Source organism: Antechinus flavipes, chromosome 6, assembly GCF_016432865.1.
Source record: "Antechinus flavipes isolate AdamAnt ecotype Samford, QLD, Australia chromosome 6, AdamAnt_v2, whole genome shotgun sequence".
NCBI classification, from domain to species: Eukaryota; Metazoa; Chordata; class Mammalia; order Dasyuromorphia; family Dasyuridae; genus Antechinus; species Antechinus flavipes.
Genome location: NC_067403.1, coordinates 96,765,525 through 96,784,414, shown reverse-complemented (window position 1 = coordinate 96,784,414; position 18,890 = coordinate 96,765,525). Strand labels below are relative to the sequence as shown.

At 34.9% G+C, this 18,890-nt stretch overlaps 1 protein-coding gene across 1 annotated transcript; it reads left to right on the top strand.

Annotated features, from left to right (window-relative positions):
- Positions 1 to 14,149: 14,149 nt before the first annotated feature.
- Positions 14,150 to 16,508, top strand: SLC25A27 (solute carrier family 25 member 27). The gene has a single exon (XM_051964427.1). It carries the CDS (start codon positions 14,394 to 14,396, stop codon positions 15,363 to 15,365), a length of 972 nt encoding a protein of 323 aa, XP_051820387.1. The 5' UTR covers positions 14,150 to 14,393; the 3' UTR covers positions 15,366 to 16,508.
- Positions 16,509 to 18,890: the final 2,382 nt, after the last annotated feature.

The window sequence follows — 18,890 nt, the reverse complement described above, 5'->3', positions numbered from 1 at the left end:
AGCAATTCTCTCATTTCAAACTTACTCCCCCAAAATATAAGTTAATGATTTGGGGTTTGTTAAGGATAAAGATTCAATAGTGATTATCCTTCTACCTGCAGCTTTAAACAGAAGGATTTCAAATTATATAATAAATTTAGAGTTTAAAGAGACAACAAATCAGCCAACAAACTCTTATGAGGTGCTTGCTGAGTACCAAACACCAATTAATTTTGGCTTTAGAAGAGGAATTTTCTAGTGACTTTGTAGATAAACCTATTCTCAGGCAGAATGAAATGGTTATGTTCTATGATAGCAAAGTTATTCTGGCATTAACAAATGGATTCTTTCTTTAAATTTAAAGTGAGTTTCATTGTAAAAGGACTGGTACTGCTACCAGTAATCAAAGGGACATCGATTTAGAGCTGGAAACCTTAGAGGCCATATGATCAAACAATCTCATTTTAGAAATGAAAAAACTGAGGTCCAGGCCAGAGATACAGAGCTTGTCCAAGTTAAACTGAGATACAATTTGAACTCAGGTCCTTTGATCTGTTTTTTTATCCCCCATAATACTAGCTCAAAATGAGAATGGGGTGTTCTGTGACTTACAGAAGCAAAAAAGAAGACATTAGGTGTTTGGAAAATGGGAAAGAAAAGGACAGATATGCCCAAAGGTACAATCCCCTAGAAATTGAAAGGCTTAAACTCAGTATTTTCTTATACGAAGGTGTAAATAATTCTGAAAATTGAACTGATAAAGCAATAACCTCTCAGATGACCTGGGAAGCTTAGTTAATTCACCATGTGTTATAGTTGGAAAATGGTTTACAGCTGAGGTCTAAATACTGAAATGAACTATTATGTACATCCCATACTTTGCATGGAGCCACAAAGTGATGACAGTTCCCTGGATGCCATCTAGCTGACTGGTTTAAAGACTACACAGTCTCTGGACAGAGCAGGTTGTTAGACATGTAGACATGTTGACATGTTTAGTATATGGCTGATTACTATTCAGGGTGGGTTGATAACTGTGGTTTCACAGATTTTGCTTTTCCTCAGGGTTTCTTTTATTTGCTTCTTTGCAATTTTTCTGACCCTTTTGTTTTATAATATTTAATGTCCTTACGTATTAATTTAGAGAAAGGGGGAATGATTTGCTCTCAAATCTTGACATGGAAGCCTGTTCTTAAAGCCTTCTTTATGCTTTCTTCAACTATAGTATGCTTACTTTCATACTATAGTAAGCAAAGGAGGCTTACACACACACACACACACACACACACACACACAGAGTCTGCTTATTGCATCTGGTAGCCAATGGCAGTGACAACACAAAAGAATAGCCTTAATTTGAAAGAGGTTAAGGGGGAAAATCACCTGGAATCAATAACTTTTAAATTTTGGTCTTTTTGGCCAGAAAAACATCAACACATGAAAAATGGTCCAAGTTTTCAATATTAAAAAGAAAAAACAAAACAAAACAGGAGTATCATTCAGCTTTCAAAGTCATCACCATCTCTGGATCTGTAACACTTTATTGAGTTCCTATATCCATCATGGACTCCAACTAAAAAAAAATCCCCTAATCCAGTCTTCCCTTATTTTATTTATATAACTGGCTTGTACATTAGAAACTAGAACACACTATCCTCACTGTCAGGGAAATTGGACTGGCCAACTTGCACATACTCTGTAGGAACTAAATTGACTAAATATTTGTGTGTTGTGGAGTATGTTTTCTTCCAAATGTATTCTAGAAAAAATGATTCTTCTGGGAGTGGGACCAATTGGTAGGTCCCATTAAAGAATGACTCACTAAGGAATACCTGAAAAATTTGTGAATCCACGAAATGTTTTTCAATTGAACTAAACAAATAAGATAATGCTTTATGAGTGGACTGGCAAATGATTAGGCAGCACAGTGAATAATAATAATAATAGTCTTTAGTACTTTAAAGTTTGCAAAGTGCTTTGTGCATATTATCTAATTTGATCTTCAAAATGACTGAGATAGTTATTATTATGCCCATTTTACAGATGAATATACTGAGTGTGAGAGATGCTACTTGTCAATTTGGATTCAGTATCCAATTAGTGAGTGATTGAGGCAGGATTTAAATTGTCTATCACTCCATCTATTATATCATTTAGTTGTCTGGGATAGTGCAGAGCTTGGATTCAGGAAAATCTGAGTTCAAATGTTATCTTAGATATTTAGTTTATAAATGAATTTGAATGAGTTTTTTTAATCTATAGTTTTGGGGGATGGGGACTAATTTGCTGAGTATTTTAAAGGAGGGGATAAGGTAGGTGCCAGAAGCCTTGGCTTCCTAATCTGAAAAACGAATGGACTGGATTTGATGGCACATATGGTCCCTTGAAGCTCTAAATCTATAATCCTATGAACCTTAATTGAAAATCCAGAAGGAAGCTTAGACTTTGTAAGAGGAAGAAGGCCTTAGACAGTAGTCCCCATTTACATTGAGCAAAGGGAGAAAGGCTCAGGGACATGGGTCTATCTTGGAGTCATTTGGTCAACAGGAGTCAAAGAAGACCTAGTGGAGGAACTAGGACCAAGTTCTAAGACAAAACAAGACAAAACTTGTCCTAGCGGTTAATCAGACCACAGCCAGTTAAGGAAGCTGTTTAGATCAAACAAACTAGGACAGAAAGAAATGGATGGAGAATATAGAAGTCAAAGACATCAAGAAAAACTCAAGTGAGGGTAAAGGGGAAGGCTATCAGATCACTAGGGAGTTTCAAGAGGCCCTAAAGTCTCCTGGGAGGATTTGGCGGTGTCCCACATTGGAAGATGATATTTACAGTAATAATAAGAGCTAATATTTTAGGGCAATTTAAAGTTTGCAAAATGCTTTAAAATATCATCTCATTTGATCCTTACAACAACTCTGAAAAAAAAGTTTTATTATCCTCATTTTCTAGATAAGGAAACTGTGGCAGAGGTTAAATAATTTACTTAGGGTCACAGAGTCTCTGAGATAGTATTCAAACTCAGGTGTTCTTTAAGTCCAGCACTGTCCCGTGAGCCACCTCACTGCCAGAAAACAGTTCAAAAGGGCTGAGACACCAGATAGCCTTTTCAAAATAAATCAGACTTGCCATGAGCAAATTTGCCTGGCATTCAACTCCAACAGGATTAAGGTTAGTCCTTCTAGAGAAAATAGTCTTCCAAGCCTTGAATTCTCTCCTTCTTCATCTCCATCTCCTGGTTTTCTTGGCTTCCTTCAAGTCCCAACTAAAATCCTACCTTCTATAAAAAGTTTTTTTTTTATAATCCCCTTTAAAGATAGTGCTTTTCCCTACTTTATCACATATCTATCATGTTGCTGCATAATTGTATAGATGGTGTCTCCCCCAAGAGATTGTGAATTCCTGAATAGCTGTTTGATTTTTTGTTTGTTTGTTTTTGTTTTTGTTTTTTACTTTTGGTCTTTCTTTGTAAACTCCAGGGCTCAGGACAATGCCAGGCACACAATAGGTGTTTACTAAATGCTTGTTGATCTAACTTGAAAACTAATGTGAGAGTAGTGAAGATTTTGAGTGGATGCCCATCAGTTAGGGAATGGCTGAATAAGTTATGGTATATGAATGTAATGAAAGTAGCATTATTGTTCTATAAGAACAAGATTTTTCTTGTTATTGTTCTTATAGAAACAAGATATTTCTATAAACATCAAGCAATCAGCAAGATAGTTTCAGAAAGGCCTGGAGAAATGCTAAGGGAAATGTGTAGAACCAAAAAAACATTGTATACAGCAACAAAATTATGTGATGATCATTTCTGCAGGACATGGCTCTTTTCAACAGTGAGGTGATGTGGGCCAGTTCCAATAGACTTGTAATGGAGATCTGCATCCAGAGAGAAGACTATGGGAAGTGAATGTAGATCACAGCATAGTATTTTTCACCTTTTTGTTGTTGTTTGTTGCTTTCTCTCTTTTTTTTCTTTTTGGTCTGATTTTCTTTGTGTAGCATGATAAATGTGGAGATATGTTTAGAAGAATTGCACATTTGTAACCTACATTAGATTACTTGATGTCTAAGGGAGGGAGTGGGGGAGAAAGGAGGGAGAAAAATTTGGAACACAAAGTTTTCCAAGGGTGAATGCTGAAAACTATCTTTGTACATATTTTGAAATTTGAAAAACTATTACTAAAATTTTTATTATTAAAATTTTTTTTAAAGAGTGGTAAAGTGGTTTTTTTTTAAAATTTCCTCCTGAAATAGCTTGATGCACAATATATAATAAAGCAGTGGCCCTAAAGTCAGGAAGAACTTAACATTTCCTAGCTGGGCAGGTTACTTAACCCAAATTGCATCACATAAAAAAAATAATAAAATAAAAATTTTTCTCCTAAAGGATCACTTATTTTAAATTTTAAAAATTTAACAGGAATTTTAAGCATCAAATTTTAAAATTTAACAGGAAAAATATCTTTGAGAAAAACAAACATGAACATGTTTGAAATACTGGAAAATTTTAGAAGGATTAACATCTTGCAGTGTTTTACATATTAATCAGTAAATTCTCATTTATGACACAGAGGTAACAATTAAATAGCCCCTGCTTTCAAAAAATTCACTATTTATCAGGCTAAATAGCATTTACAAATAGAAATTTGTATGTACAAATATAAAACATAAACAAATAATTTTTTTCATGTGTCTGTGTATGTGAATAACAGTTGGATGGGATCAGGAAAACGTTTGTGTAAGAGGCAGCACCTGAGCTCAGCCTTGAGGCAGAAGGAAGGAAGAAGAGAGTACATTAGGGTCATAAAGCCCGTACAAAGACAAAAAGATGAGATATGGACTGTCCAGTTTAACAGAGCCAATTTGGCTGGAGTATATAAAGGAAAATAATTTTCCATATGACAGGAAATCCAAGAAACAAACTAATTTAAGAATAAATGAGGAGATATTAAAAATCAGAAGAAAAATGGATAAATTGGAAACAAAAAACCCATGGAAATTATAAATAAAATTAGAAGCTAGTTCTTTAAAAAGTCTAATAAAATAAATTAAAAACAAGAAAGTCAAATGCTAACCTAGGAATTGTAAAAAGTATCAGAGTTATACCTTTTATAATAAGATGTATAATTCTTATAAACCTCCTTAACTTAATTGTCAGATAATATGGATAATTAATCCATATTATATATGAGACTACTTTAATATTGTACATATCTATTTGCATGTTTTCTCTCCTATTAGATTGTAGGCTTCTTGAAAGAAAGATATTTTGCCTTTTTTAATATTCTCATTATGTAGTTTATTGCCTGGCACATAGAAGCTACTCAACCTATGCTTGTCAATGGACTAATTTTTCCAAATTGAACATTGCATTCACCTAGGAGAAATATATATTTATATTGGATGTACTAATATACATACATGAATGTAATTTTCCAAGCTTTTCATAGAATTGTATTTAAGGACCATTAACAAAGGCTTCTCTCAGTGGTCATTTACAATTGGAGGTTTTCTTCAGTAAAACAAATAAATTGTCACAAATCATTGGTATGACAGTTCACGTTAGTTTTATTTATGATTTTAGCCTAGGGAGTTAGAATTTGGATTTCCCTGGATTTGCAAACTGGAAGCCAAATTGTTATTGTTTAAATCATTCGCTGTCCCCATAGTATGAGTAGCAGGAAAAGCCAGGCCACCACTTAGAAACTTAGTTCAGGCTCATGTAGAAGTCACGCCATGCCACAAGCATATCCAGACACTTTGGCGAGCACCTTGGAAAAGCAGTCAGAAATGGAAGGCTGGAGTGAAGTTTGGGAAGGAATCCAGGATTCCACAAGCGATTCTAAACTGAAGAAAGATGGAAAACCAGATTGATTCGAGACAGGACAATTAAATTAGATGCAAGGTTATAATTTAAAATGCACCCTTAAACATCTGCATGGCAAAAAGACTTTAAGTATAATATTATACTGCTTTCAAAAAATTCACTATTTATCAGGCTAAATAGCATTTACAAATAGAAATTTGTATGTACAAATATAAAACATAAACAAATAATTTTTTTCATCAGTCAAAATTCACAAGAAACACCAGTAAGTTGATCAACATAAATCCAATCCATAAAGAATTCACTTTATGGATTTGATTTATTAAAAGACTAATTCACTTCCAAATGAACTCCCCCCAAAACTCTCATGGGCCATGTTTCTCTGGTAAAATGATGCTAGATTATCATCCCAGAACAAACAGAATCACCTTCTTCAAATGGTAGGAAATACCACAACTATTGAAAATCATTACAATTTCTGTGAAAGGGAGTCAATGACATAGTGGATAGAAGATTCATACCTCAGTTTAAGCTTTAGCTCCTACATATATTAGCTTCATAATTTTCAGCAAGTCAGTTGGCTTCTTAATGACCCTTAAGGTTCCTCTTTTAAGATTTTAAATTGGGCAGAACCAAGTTGGCAGGATGAAGCCAGGATCAAGCTTTTCTAGTTTTCCTTGAAAACCACGTCAAAAACAAAGCTACTAAAAGAGTCTGATGGAATGAAACCAAGCTCAAGATAGATTGGAAGGACTTCAAGAAAGGTCAGTCTCACTGGGATGAAAGAGGTGTTCAGGCCAGCTTAAATAGAGTCTAGGAAAGCCAGTGAGGTCTTAATCATAACAGATTAGCAACTGAGACCCTTAATCCTGGTTTAGTAGTGGAGCAGACCAGTGGGGCAACTTTCAATCCCAACAGAAGACAAATTGCCGACCCCCTGCTGTCAACAAGACACCAAGCATAAGGGGCCCCTGTGTTCAAAGTCAAGACTCAGAGGAAGACGAGAAACTTGGGATGGGACCCCCTATATCCTGGGGGGATTCTACTTTAAAAAAAAACACAAAATAGGAGGAGGAGAAGAAAAACGAAAATGAGCAAGAAACAGAAAAGAACCTTAACCATAGAAAACTACTATGAGGACAGAGAAGAACAAAACACCAACTCAGAAGAAGACAAAATGCCTACAGGGGAAATTTCAAAGAGTGATATGAATTGGTTTTAAGCCCAAAGAGGCTTCTTGGAAGTGCTTATAAAGGATTTTAAAAGGCAAATAAGAGAGGTAGAAGAAAAAATGGAAAAAGAAATGGGACATATACAAGAGAGAATCAACAGCTTTGAAAAAGAAGGGGAAAAACTGACTGAAGAAAACAATTTGTTAAAAAATACAATTAGCCAAATGCAAAAAAAAAAAAAAAAGGAAATTCCACTGAAGAAAATCACACCTTGAAAAGTAGAATTAATCAATTGGAAAAAGAGATACAAAAGTTAACTGAAGAAAATCACACATTAAAAAGTAGAACTGGGCAAATGGAAGCTAATGACTACAAGACATCAAGAATTAGTCAAACAAACTAAAACAAAAAATGAAAACAGAAGAAAATGTAAAATACCACATTGGAAAAACAGCTGACCTTGAAAATAGATCCAGCAGAGACAATTTTAAAAATATTGATCTACTTGAAGGTCACAGCCAAAAAAAGAAAAAGAAAAAAAAGAGCCTGGTGGGCATTCTTCAAGAGATTATCAGTATACTTGAACTAAAGGGCAAAATATTCATTGAAAGAAGAATCCAAAGATTACCTTCAGAAAAAAATTCAACAAGGAAAACCCCAAATAACATAGTTGCAAAACCCCAGAACTATAATCTCAAGAAAAAAATACTGCAAGCTACCAGAAAAAACAAATCAATTATCAAGGAGCATAGTCAGGATAACCCAGAATTGGGCAGCTTCTACAAAAAATTCTAAAAAAAAAATTTTAGAGGCCTTGGAATACCATATTCTGGAAGGCAAAAAAGGACCTAGGGTAACAAGATTAAAATATCCAGCATGACTGAGCATCATCTTTCAGGGAAGGAGATAGATCTTCAATGAAGTAAGAGACTTTCAATCATTTTTATCGAAAAGACCAGAACTAAACAGAAACTTTGATCTTCAAACCCAAGAGAAACATAGAAAGGTAAAAAGGTAGGAAAATGCATTAACATTATTTAAAGGTTAAACTATTTGCATCTTTAGATGGAAATATAATGATACTTGTAACTCTAGAGGATTGTATCTTTTATTACAGAGCAGTTAGAGGGAGCATACCTAAAGAGAGGGTATGGGTACAAATTGTCTCTGATGTGATGAAATCAATGAAAAAGACATTAAGGGGTAGGAAAAAAGGATTGTACTTGGAGAAGAGGAAAGGGGGGTATGGGATAAATTAGTTCACAAGAATAGGCACAAAAGACCTATTACAGGAAGGAAAAGAGGGAGGAGGATGAGCATTAGCTGAAGTTTAATCTCAAAAGTTTTTGAGCTGAAGAGGGAATCATAGTCATTCAGTTGGATGTAGAAATTTATCTTACCCTATAAAGAAGTAAGAGGAGAAAGAAAAGAGAGGGACTAGAATAGAAGAGAAGACAAAACATTAGGATAAAGGGATAAGGGGAAGTGATAGAAGGGAAAGCCCATTGAGGGAGAGTGAGTAAGAAACAAAACGCTACTAAGGAAGGACAGGATGAAAAGAGAGAACAGAAGAATATACAGGGAAGAAAATAGAAGGAATGAACTCTCCCATGAAATGGAAGTTAATTGAAAACCAAAATCTTATAATATGTTGTTTACAAGAAACAATTTGAAACAGAAAGATACAATCAGAATAAGAGTAAAAGGCCGTAACAGAAATTATGCAAACAAAAATAGATCTTACTTAAAGAGATAAGGAGGGAAACTACATTTTGTTAAAGAGTACCATAGACAATGAAGAAGTTTCAATACTAAATGTATATGTACCAAGTGGTACAGCATCCAAATTCTTAGAGAAGCTAAGCCAGTTACAAAAAGAAATAGACAGCAAAACTATATTAGTGGGGGATTTCAACCTTCTCCTCTCAGAGTTAAATAAATTTAATCACAAAATAAGTAAGAAAGAAACTAGAGAGATTAATAAAATCTTTAAAAAATGGATATTATAGACCTCTGTAGAAAATGGAATAGGGACAGAAAGGAATATATCTTTTTCTCAGCAGCACATGGCACCTACACAAAAACTGACCATATATTAGGACATAAAAACTTTGCAATCAAATGCAGAAAGGCAGAAATAGTAAATGCTTCCTTTTCAGATCACAATGAAATAAAAATTACTTTCAATAAAGGACAAGGGAAAAGTAGACAAAAACCAATTGGAAATTAAATAATCTAATTCTAAAGAATGAGTGAATCAAACAACAAATCATAGAAACAATCAATATTTTCATCCAAGAGAATTGCAATAATGGGACAAATACCAAAACCTATGAGATGTACCCAAAGCAGTTCACATTCACAGTTATGAAGAAAAAAAGTTGGGGAAAATGAAATAATCAATCTGGTATCCATCAAAAAATAAACCACACACATATACACATACTACCAAAAAACTTACCTAATTTCATGAAGTTACTTTATAGATTGATTCTTCTAGAGGATGTTTGGTTTTTAATTGTTGTCGAATTGCTTCAGTTCTGTCCTACACTTTATGAACCCGTTTGAGGTTTTCTTGGCAGATACTGCAGTATTTTGCCATTTCCTTTTTCCAACTCATTTTTACTGATGAGGAACTGAGGGAAACACAACTAGTAAGTGCCTAAAACCAGATTATATTTAGGAGGATGAGTCTTTTTGATTTCAGATCAGCACTCTATCCTTTGTGTTACTTAGAATCAGCAAATTTCAAACTAGAAGGGGTTTTAGAAATAATCTGGTTTAATTTCCTCTTTTCATAGATGTGGAAAGAAGAAAGAAATGAGATGCCTTTCCCGAGATTGTTTAGGTTGTAAATAGCAAAGGAATCCTTCACAGGAAGATTGACTGAGGCTTCTAGTCCCAGTGAATAAAGGATTATGCCTAGAAATCAGAAACACCTTAATTCAAATCCAGCCACTTACTGATGTAACCTTGGGATTAATTTCTATTTGTCTAAATTTCTTCAACTGCAAAATGAGGTTAATAACAACCAGGGTTATTGCGAGGATGAAATGACATATTTGTAAAATGTTTAGTATAAGGCCTGAAACAGAATAGGCACTTAATAAATGGTTTTTTTCTTCCCTTATTCTAGTCCCAATCCTATAGTCTATCCATAATGCTACCAAAAACATAGTAAATGCATGGAGGCAGCAAATGGTTTAAGAAAATATCCAAGCAAAGCTAATAGCTCTGTTTGCAATATTGGAACAGAGATCAATTTGGGATTAAGCAAAAATAAAAGCTAAGGAATTTGTATTTTATCCTAGAGTCTATAAGAACTATTAAAGATTTTGGAAAATAAGGGTGTTATGATCAAATTTAAGTCTTAACAAAGCATACAAGCTTGGAGAGAGGGAGATATTAGAGATAGGGAAGCCAGTTAGAAAGCTGCTGCAATAGTGTAGGTGAGAGGCAATGAAAGCTTAAACTAGAGTTACGATGATAAAAGCCTGGTCATGAGAGCAGAGAGAAAGTGATGAATGTGAGAGAAACTGTAAATGTAGGATTGACAGGTCTTGGCAATTGATCAGATATGAAGGTTGTGGAAAAGAGAACAGTTCATGGAATTTAGGGAGGAAGATAATGGATTCAGTTTTGTACATATTGAGTTTGAAATATCTATCTGACATCCAGGTCAAGATGTTTGAAAAGCAGTTGAAGATGCCTTTCTCCAAGATGGGAGATTACCAAAGAAATTTGGACTGGATATGTAAATTGGAAAATGATTGAGATAGAGATAATCATTAAAATCCCAGGAAATCACTAATACAGGAAAAAGGACTGGGGACAGAGCATACTTAAAATTAGTGGGTATGAGCTAGATGAAGATCTAGCAAAGGATATTTAGAACTATCAAATGAATTGGAGATCCTGGAAAGTCTTGAAAACCTAGAGAAGAGAATATCAAAGAGAGGATAATTAATAGTGTCAAAAACTGTAAAAGACCATGTAACTGGAGAGAGCTGTCTGGGGTTGAAAGAAGAATCAGGAAGCCATGTATAAGGAGCTAAAAATAAGAGTGAAAGGAAACAAAATGGAGATTCCCTTTGGAAAAGATTTTCTGAAGGATTTCAGCCACAAAGGGCAGAGGAGATATAGGATGATAGTTGGGATGGTTGAGGAAAGGGCTTTTTTGCAGGCGCAGGCAGCAGGAATGGAGTCAGTATACAGAGATTGAAGATAAGTGAGAGAATGAGAGTTCTAGAGAAGGCAAGCTGCCAGAGAAGATGAGATGGGATGGAATTGTTTGTTTAAGAAGAGAGGTTTGCCTTGGCGAGGGGTAGGACTAGTTCTTTGAATGAGAGAGGAGTAAAAGGGGAGAAAGTAAGAAAAGGCATCTGAGTGACATGAGATGGGGCAGATAGGTGAATGAGAGAAAGCTCTTGGTGAATAGCCTTGGTTTTTTCAGTAAAACATGAAGCAAGTTCTCAACAAGGACTGTGGAGGGAGAACAAGCCATGGGAAATTTGAGGAGCAATAAAAAGAATTGGAAGAACTGTTATAAGTGATGATAAAGGAAATATAGGATTGCCAAATAGCAGTAAGGACCTAGTTGAAGGTTTAACATAAATTTATAGTAGACCCAATTAGAACAGTTGCATGATTTACTCTGCCCCCATTTAGCAGCACATGTGTAGCAGCAAAGTCAGTGAGAGATGAGAGTTATCCAAGAAAGAAACTTGACAGGGGAAAATCACCAATATAATAAGAAGGCCTCAGACTCAAGAGAAAAAGACAATGTAGAATTAAACTACTTAACCTGGGGGTCAAGATGAAAGAAGGGAAATGGCAAGTGAGGTGAGACTCTATGAGAGAACTTATAGGCCAAAGGAATGGAGGTCTTAGTATAATTGAAGAGTAAGTAGGGTTTGGTAGGGGAAGACAGAGGGAGTGATAGAAAGCCAACAGATTATAATCAGATGAGAGAATTTCAGAAATCTTGAACATAGAGGTGATACATTTTTGAGAGATGGCAAAGTATGATAATCTTTGTGGGTGGATGACAGAATAGGGATTGGGGAGTAAGTAGACTGAAGATTAGAGGTTAGGATATTTTAGAAGATGTCAATATGCATTTTGAAGCCCTATAGCATGAACACAGGAGTTTAGTAGAAGACAAATATTGTGAATCAGGAACAGAGTTTATTGAGAAAGGAAGGAGAGAGTCTTGGAGGTCTATATGTAACAGCTACCAGTATTTCAATTGGGTACATGATGTAGATTATTTGGACATCAAAGAAGGAGAGTTTAAAGAGTGATGGTGGTAGAGGGAGAAACTAAAAACAGTGGGGATCAAGGAGTATTCCAACTACCCTATTTCAACCAAAGTACAGTCTGGAAAAGGTGGTAAAGAAATATGTATCAACAGGATCCAGGTCATAATTATTTGCCAGAAGATGGAAAGAAAGAGGAAAATATTTTAAATAAAAACAAATTTTGATTTTATTGATCAAACATTCCAGAGAGTACAGTGGAAGGGGGTGGGTAGCATTTGGTTTGGAATTTAGCATGGGTGGGTTGAAGAGTATGAAAGTAAGGGACCAGGTGGTGAGGAATGGGGAATGGGATTAGAATATCAATCTACAGGGGTTCAGAATCATCAAGATGTATAGGGTATAACCAGATTTTGTTTTTATTCAGAAAGATACTTTTTTTCTGTTTCCCAGTGTCCTGCCTTGGTGTTTTATCCACATGGACTTCTGCACAATCTCCACCCCCAACCCATGTCAAACAATTTCCTAAATTGTCTTGGGCTGAGAGAATATCTCCATTGGCTCTACCACTCTAGAATGCAATTTAAAGAATTATTTTAAAGTTATTTGGAGAGGAATCTTATGAGAGCTTGACTAAATGATTCCTCTACTCCGTCATCTTGATTATAGGATGATGTTAATGCAATTTACCTGTCTATTTTTAACAAATACAAGATAACTATTTTATAATATAGAGGTAGGGAAGTGCCATTCGCTTCATTTCTTTTTTCATTATTTTATTTTCCAAATGAATTTTGATATTTTTAAAGTTCTCTAAATTATCCTTTTGTTAATTTGATATATAACTAAGTTAGCTTTAGTAGTGTTTTCATTTTATTTTATTGACAAGGCAGAGTCATGGTATTTTATTGATAATTATTCTTTATTAAGAAATGCTTTTAAATCTTTACAGGAATTCTATAGCTTTGGTAGACTAATTTCCTGATATTTTATGCATGTTTTAGTTATTTAGAATGAGATTTCCCTTTATATTACCTTGACTTTTATTATCATTATACATAAACACTATTAATTTTTGAAAGTATTTTCTGTGGCTCACAAAGATTATTGTCATATATGTGTGTGTGTATGTATATATGTTGTAACATGTTTAACATATATATTGGATTAATTGCCATGGAGGGGAGGATTGGGGAGGGAATTTGGAACACAAGGTTTTGCGAGGTTCAATGTTGAAAAATTATCCACGCATATGTTTTGAAAATAAAAAGCTTTAACTAAAAAAAAGTTAATGAACACAATGAAAAAAGAAGTATTGTCTTAATTAGCATCATTGTTTATTTCCTAGAAAATTTTCTAAGTAAACTATCACATCATCAGTAAATAATCAATAGAGTTGTTTTTTTTTCCTTTTTACTTATCTTTATACCTATGTTCTTTCTTTTGTCTTATTATTGCCAGAATTTTTAGAACCATGTCAGTTTTTATACATATATGTATAGATAGATAGCATGTGTGTGCTTTAGATATTTTTGTGATAATCAAAAAAAGTTGTTCTATGTCTATATTTTGTAGGGTTTTTAACAGAAATGGGTATGGTGTTTTGTCAAAAGTGGGGTTTGGGGGCATCTATTGAAATAATTGTAGGTTTATTTTTTAAACTATAATCATATTATTTATTTAATGAATTATTCTTCTACATCTCTTATCAATACCATTTTGCCACGGTGAATGATTTCTTTGATGAATCCCAGAATTATATTAAAATGCTTCTGAATTTGTATTGATTAATGATCTCGAGTCTATAGTTCTTTACATTATCCTCCCTTGGTTAAGGTATTATTCTATTTTTATCATTAAAAAAAAAAAAAACCCAAATCAAAAAGAGTGATTTTTTTTTCCCCTCAGTTTTTACACACTGGCCGTCGGGTCCAACCAGGCCGAAGAGGATGGAGAGAGAGAGAGGACAGTCAGGTGGCAAGCAGGCTCGCCTTGGGGGATCGTTGGGCGGACTCCTGAGGGATCGTTAGGCTGAGCTCCACGGGAGATGGTTCTGACTCGGCCGCTCGTCTGGTGCGATAGGGCTGCCCCGGCTGGGAGGAAGCCGGCAGGGAAGGAAGGGGGCGGGGGCGTGGTTTAAACTTGTCCTGTTGCTGAATGTCCGGCCAAGTGAAGGAAGAGAAAAGTTTGACGCTGGTTCAGAGATGGCCCAAAACAAGCACATTCATACTGTCCTCCTCCGCGTCTATCGTGGCAGAGTTAGCGACCTTTCCTCTTGAACTCACCAAAACTCGACTCCAGATGCAAGGAGAAGCTGCCCTTAACCGTTACCGGTTTTTAAAACAGGTACGTACCCCCTACCGGGGCATGATAAAAACAACCATCGGCATCATACGGGAGGAAGGCTTTCTGAAGCTTTGGCAAGGAGGAGTATCGGCTGTTTATAGGCAAGTAGTATATTCTGGGTTCCGCATGGTCATCTACGAATATCTTCGTGACTCTGTTTTTGGGAAATCGGTAAATAACGAATATCCTCTTTGGCAATCAGTCATAGGTGGAATGGTGTCGGGTGCATTTGCTCAGTTTGTTTGTACCCCTGCTGATCTAGTGAAGGTTCAAATGCAGATGGACGGAATAAGGAAACTCCAAGGAAAGCCTTTGCGATTTCATGGTGTGCATCATGCGTTTCTCAAAATCTCGAGAGAAGGAGGGCTGCGTGGCCTTTGGGTAGGCTGGGTACCCAACGTCCAGAGAGCCGCCTTGGTGAACATGGGAGATTTAGCCACTTATGATTCAGTGAAGCACTTGGTATTGTTGAATACATCACTTGAAGACAATATTCTGACTCATAGCCTGGCGAGTTTATGTTCTGGACTGGTAGCTTGTTTTCTGGGAACACCAGCTGATGTCATCAAAAGCAGAGTGATGAATCAACCGACAGATAAAAAAGGAAGAGGACTGCTGTACAAATCTTCAACTGACTGCTTGATTCAGAGTGTAAAAGGTGAAGGATTTCTGAGTTTGTATAAAGGTTTTTTACCAAGTTGGCTGAGAATGATGCCTTGGTCATTGGTATTCTGGCTTACTTATGAGAAAATAAGAATTTTGAGTGGAGTGGATCCATTTTAAAACTTTAAAAATAGATGTATTCAATCTTATTAAAATGTGATCTTTCACAAAATATATGCCTCCTCCTATTTCTACCTCCTCAGGAAGACAATATCTCATCAAGAATATGCTTTGTAGGATGGCAGCCCTAAATTTTCATTCTCCAGATCCAAGTGTCCTTGGCCCCCTTTCTTGCTCCAGGAAAGGCTGAATGTGTATCAGATCATTCAGATATCTAATGATCTCCAACACAGCCCTTTCTAAAGAGGAATCTGATCCTGGATCCTTACCACCCTACATGGACATTCATTTGGATACTATCAGATAACTTCAAGGAGTCCCAGTGATGAAGTTGCTGCTGAGTCCCTCTCCTGAAATGTATATATAGCTAGGGAAGTGAGTCTTCTTAGCAAGTAAAGTTTGAAAATGCACCCCCCCCCAAATGAGATGAATGAAAAAAAGATGATGAATAGAGATGTAGTTTCTTTAAATGTAGGTTGGAGTTCATGAATCTCTTTCTTCCAGAAGAAAGAAAAGGGTGAAAACTGAGTCTACTATTGCTTCAACAGAAAACGAATCTGCCACAATTAGCCAGAATTCTATGACAAAAATTGACTAATTGTAGTACCTGGAGAAGAAGCAAACCATAAAAGCAATCTTGGGGAAAACAGATAAAGGGCCACCCTGTTATATATCTTCTTTAAATTTTTTTAACTATTCCACAGCTCTGTGACCTATTAATCTATAGATAATTATTTAATTTTTACATGTTAACTAAAATGTATCTGTATAAGTTCATCTTTTCCTCTTTTGGTATTATTTATAAAGTGATGCTGCTATTGGAAATATGTCAAAGTTGGCATGCTTCATTCTGTTGACTTCTGCTCAGAGACACCATAGATTACTAAAAAGTCAGCTATCCCTAGCTAGGGCCTCATAATTTGAATTTGACAAGGTCTTTTACTTTTGTAAAATAGTACACTGGTCTTTCTAGATAGTTAACAACTCACAACAGCATACTCTCTTTTTCAGTAGATTTTTACTGACCTATATACTCTTTCATCCATTGCCCCTTAAGGAAGGAATATCATAACCATGTAATAAAACAAAACATAAAATAGGATCAGTGTCTCAACCCTAGCCTTGTTCAATCAGTTGCAAACAACTGATCTAACCATCCAGAATGATAAACTTGAATGAGATTTGATCACATTTGGGATCAAAAGATCAGCTAAACACTAAAAGATTTACCAATATTGTAACAATAGCATTTATGTGTAATCAGTGCCTTTTTATAGAAGTCCTACTTATTGTTTCTAGTCTCCAGATTTATGCCTCTTGGGGTTTTCTAGTGATATACAGTCAAAATTACTCTTTCATTAGTGTAGTTGGCCATTTGTGAAATGGACACTTTTCTTTCTTCAGACTTTAAGGGGGCTTAAATTTACATGTTTTTTTGTCACAATTCTTGAGTGTCCAAACCTGAATTGTTGGGGCCTGTGATTTGTGATGTCAGGTCAAAACCATAAAGATTTGTCTAGTTCAATCCCAGGCTTACGGAATGAAGAGCAAAACATTTAATCAGCTTTATTCTTTGGTCATTATTAATAATTAACTGTGATGTTTAGTGTCTATATAACATATAAATAATTCATTGTAAATTAAAATGACCACACATTTTCTGGCCCATCTTTATTTAGACATAACCAAGTTCAGGCCTCTTTATTTCTCACAATCTCATATTTTTTACTACCATGTTAAGTAATAGTAACCATTCAGCATATCATCTTTCAATTTTTATTTTTAATCCATTCTAATTTCTTCTCCAACTTGGTAAATTGTAATAAATCTTTACTTAAATACAGTTCTCTTTCTAACATGAATTCACTTCTGTTGCTCCAATAGTCAAATAAATGAATTTTTAAAAATCTTCTTGTTGATAAAAAAAGTTTTTACCTTCTTCAGGTATTTGATAAGCTTGTATTCTCTCTCCATGTAAATGTAAGCCCTTATGGGTGAGAACTGGTCCTTTCCAGGTTGATTTTTTAATATCTCTACCTTATCCTTATTATACTTTGTAAAATAATTCCATAGCTGAAAATGTTCAGCAGATATTGGTGCTTAGTTTGTCAAAAATTCATTTATTTGGTGTTCCTTTATTCAAGATAATTCTTTCAGGGTGGGCTAAAATATAGAGCAGCCAAATGGGGTTGAACTTATGGGATAATGGGGATAGCTGAGCAAATACAAAATAAGATGTGAAGGGAATGTTTAAACTACTGAAAAAAAGCTTTTCAAAGACCTTCAGAATGCATCTCTTCGTAGCTAAGAAGCAAATTGCCAACCATTAATATGTATCCATTGCCCCCAGGAATTCTAGAACCACTTACCCAATTGTTTTATGAATCTGAGGTCTAAAAAAAAATTTAAAAAAACTTTTTGAAAAATGTGGCTTAATAAAAATTTTTCATAAATTCAGATAGTTCTTGACATTATTTGCCCTAAATCTGTAAAGTTCTAGGTAAATACTAGAAAACTGAATTTTTAGTCTTTTGTATTCCCTTAAGAAAATTGATTTATTACAACTGAAAGACACTTAATAGTGAAATAATAATTAGAAATTCGGTGGATTTCTTGTTTATATTTTCCTTTCCTAGGATTTAAAGTCAGTTCTTATTCATTTTGTGATATGGGGAAAGTGATCAGCTGATTATATTTTTTTTCAGATGCAGGTGGAACATTTCAACTGGTTAATGTGCCTTTTGTGCAAAATTAGAATGCAAAATGTTTTTCTCGTGTTTCATTTTCTCTCTTTAAATATAATGGTTTTAATCACATTTTTATCCCAGTGTATCATTTTAACTGGGCATCAGGGTTAATGGTTAATATAACCATGCTGTTAGGTTTATACTTATTTTTCTGCTTGTTTCAAATAAAACTAAATTATAATGCCAAAAAAAGGAATAATTTGTCTAGTGTTAGAACTTTTATTGTCTTTTAAAAGTTTGATAAAATTCTTCCATGGATCCATTAGGATATTTAGTCCTCTTGATGCTTTTTGTTGTAGCAAAGAACATTACCATATTGCTGTGCCATTCCAAGTAAGCTTGGCCCTGAGAGGAGACAGAGGTATAAGGCCCATGGATCTGCATGTGTAACCCGCCTGAGCAATTATAGAAGGGATGTTAAGTAATCACATTAAAGTTTGGTATTATCCTTCTCTGCTATCAGGTTTTTTAAGTTGCTTGAATTATTGGCACCCTAGAACTCAGTATAATTTGCATTTTCAATAAACTGCAGGGTCATGAGGATTATAGAAAATGTGTCATCCTCCATCTTGTTGGTCTCATGACTTAGAAGTCAGTGTTTACGCCTTAAAGAAAAATACTTTAAATTTTTAATTTCTTTTTGTGTCCTCCCTTCTTCTTTACTTCTTAAACACACACACACACACACACAAAAATAAGGGCCTTTGTCACTCTGGGATTCAAGGGAACATAAGATCACAAAGGGGAAATATGGTATTGATTGATCAAAAATTTAGAA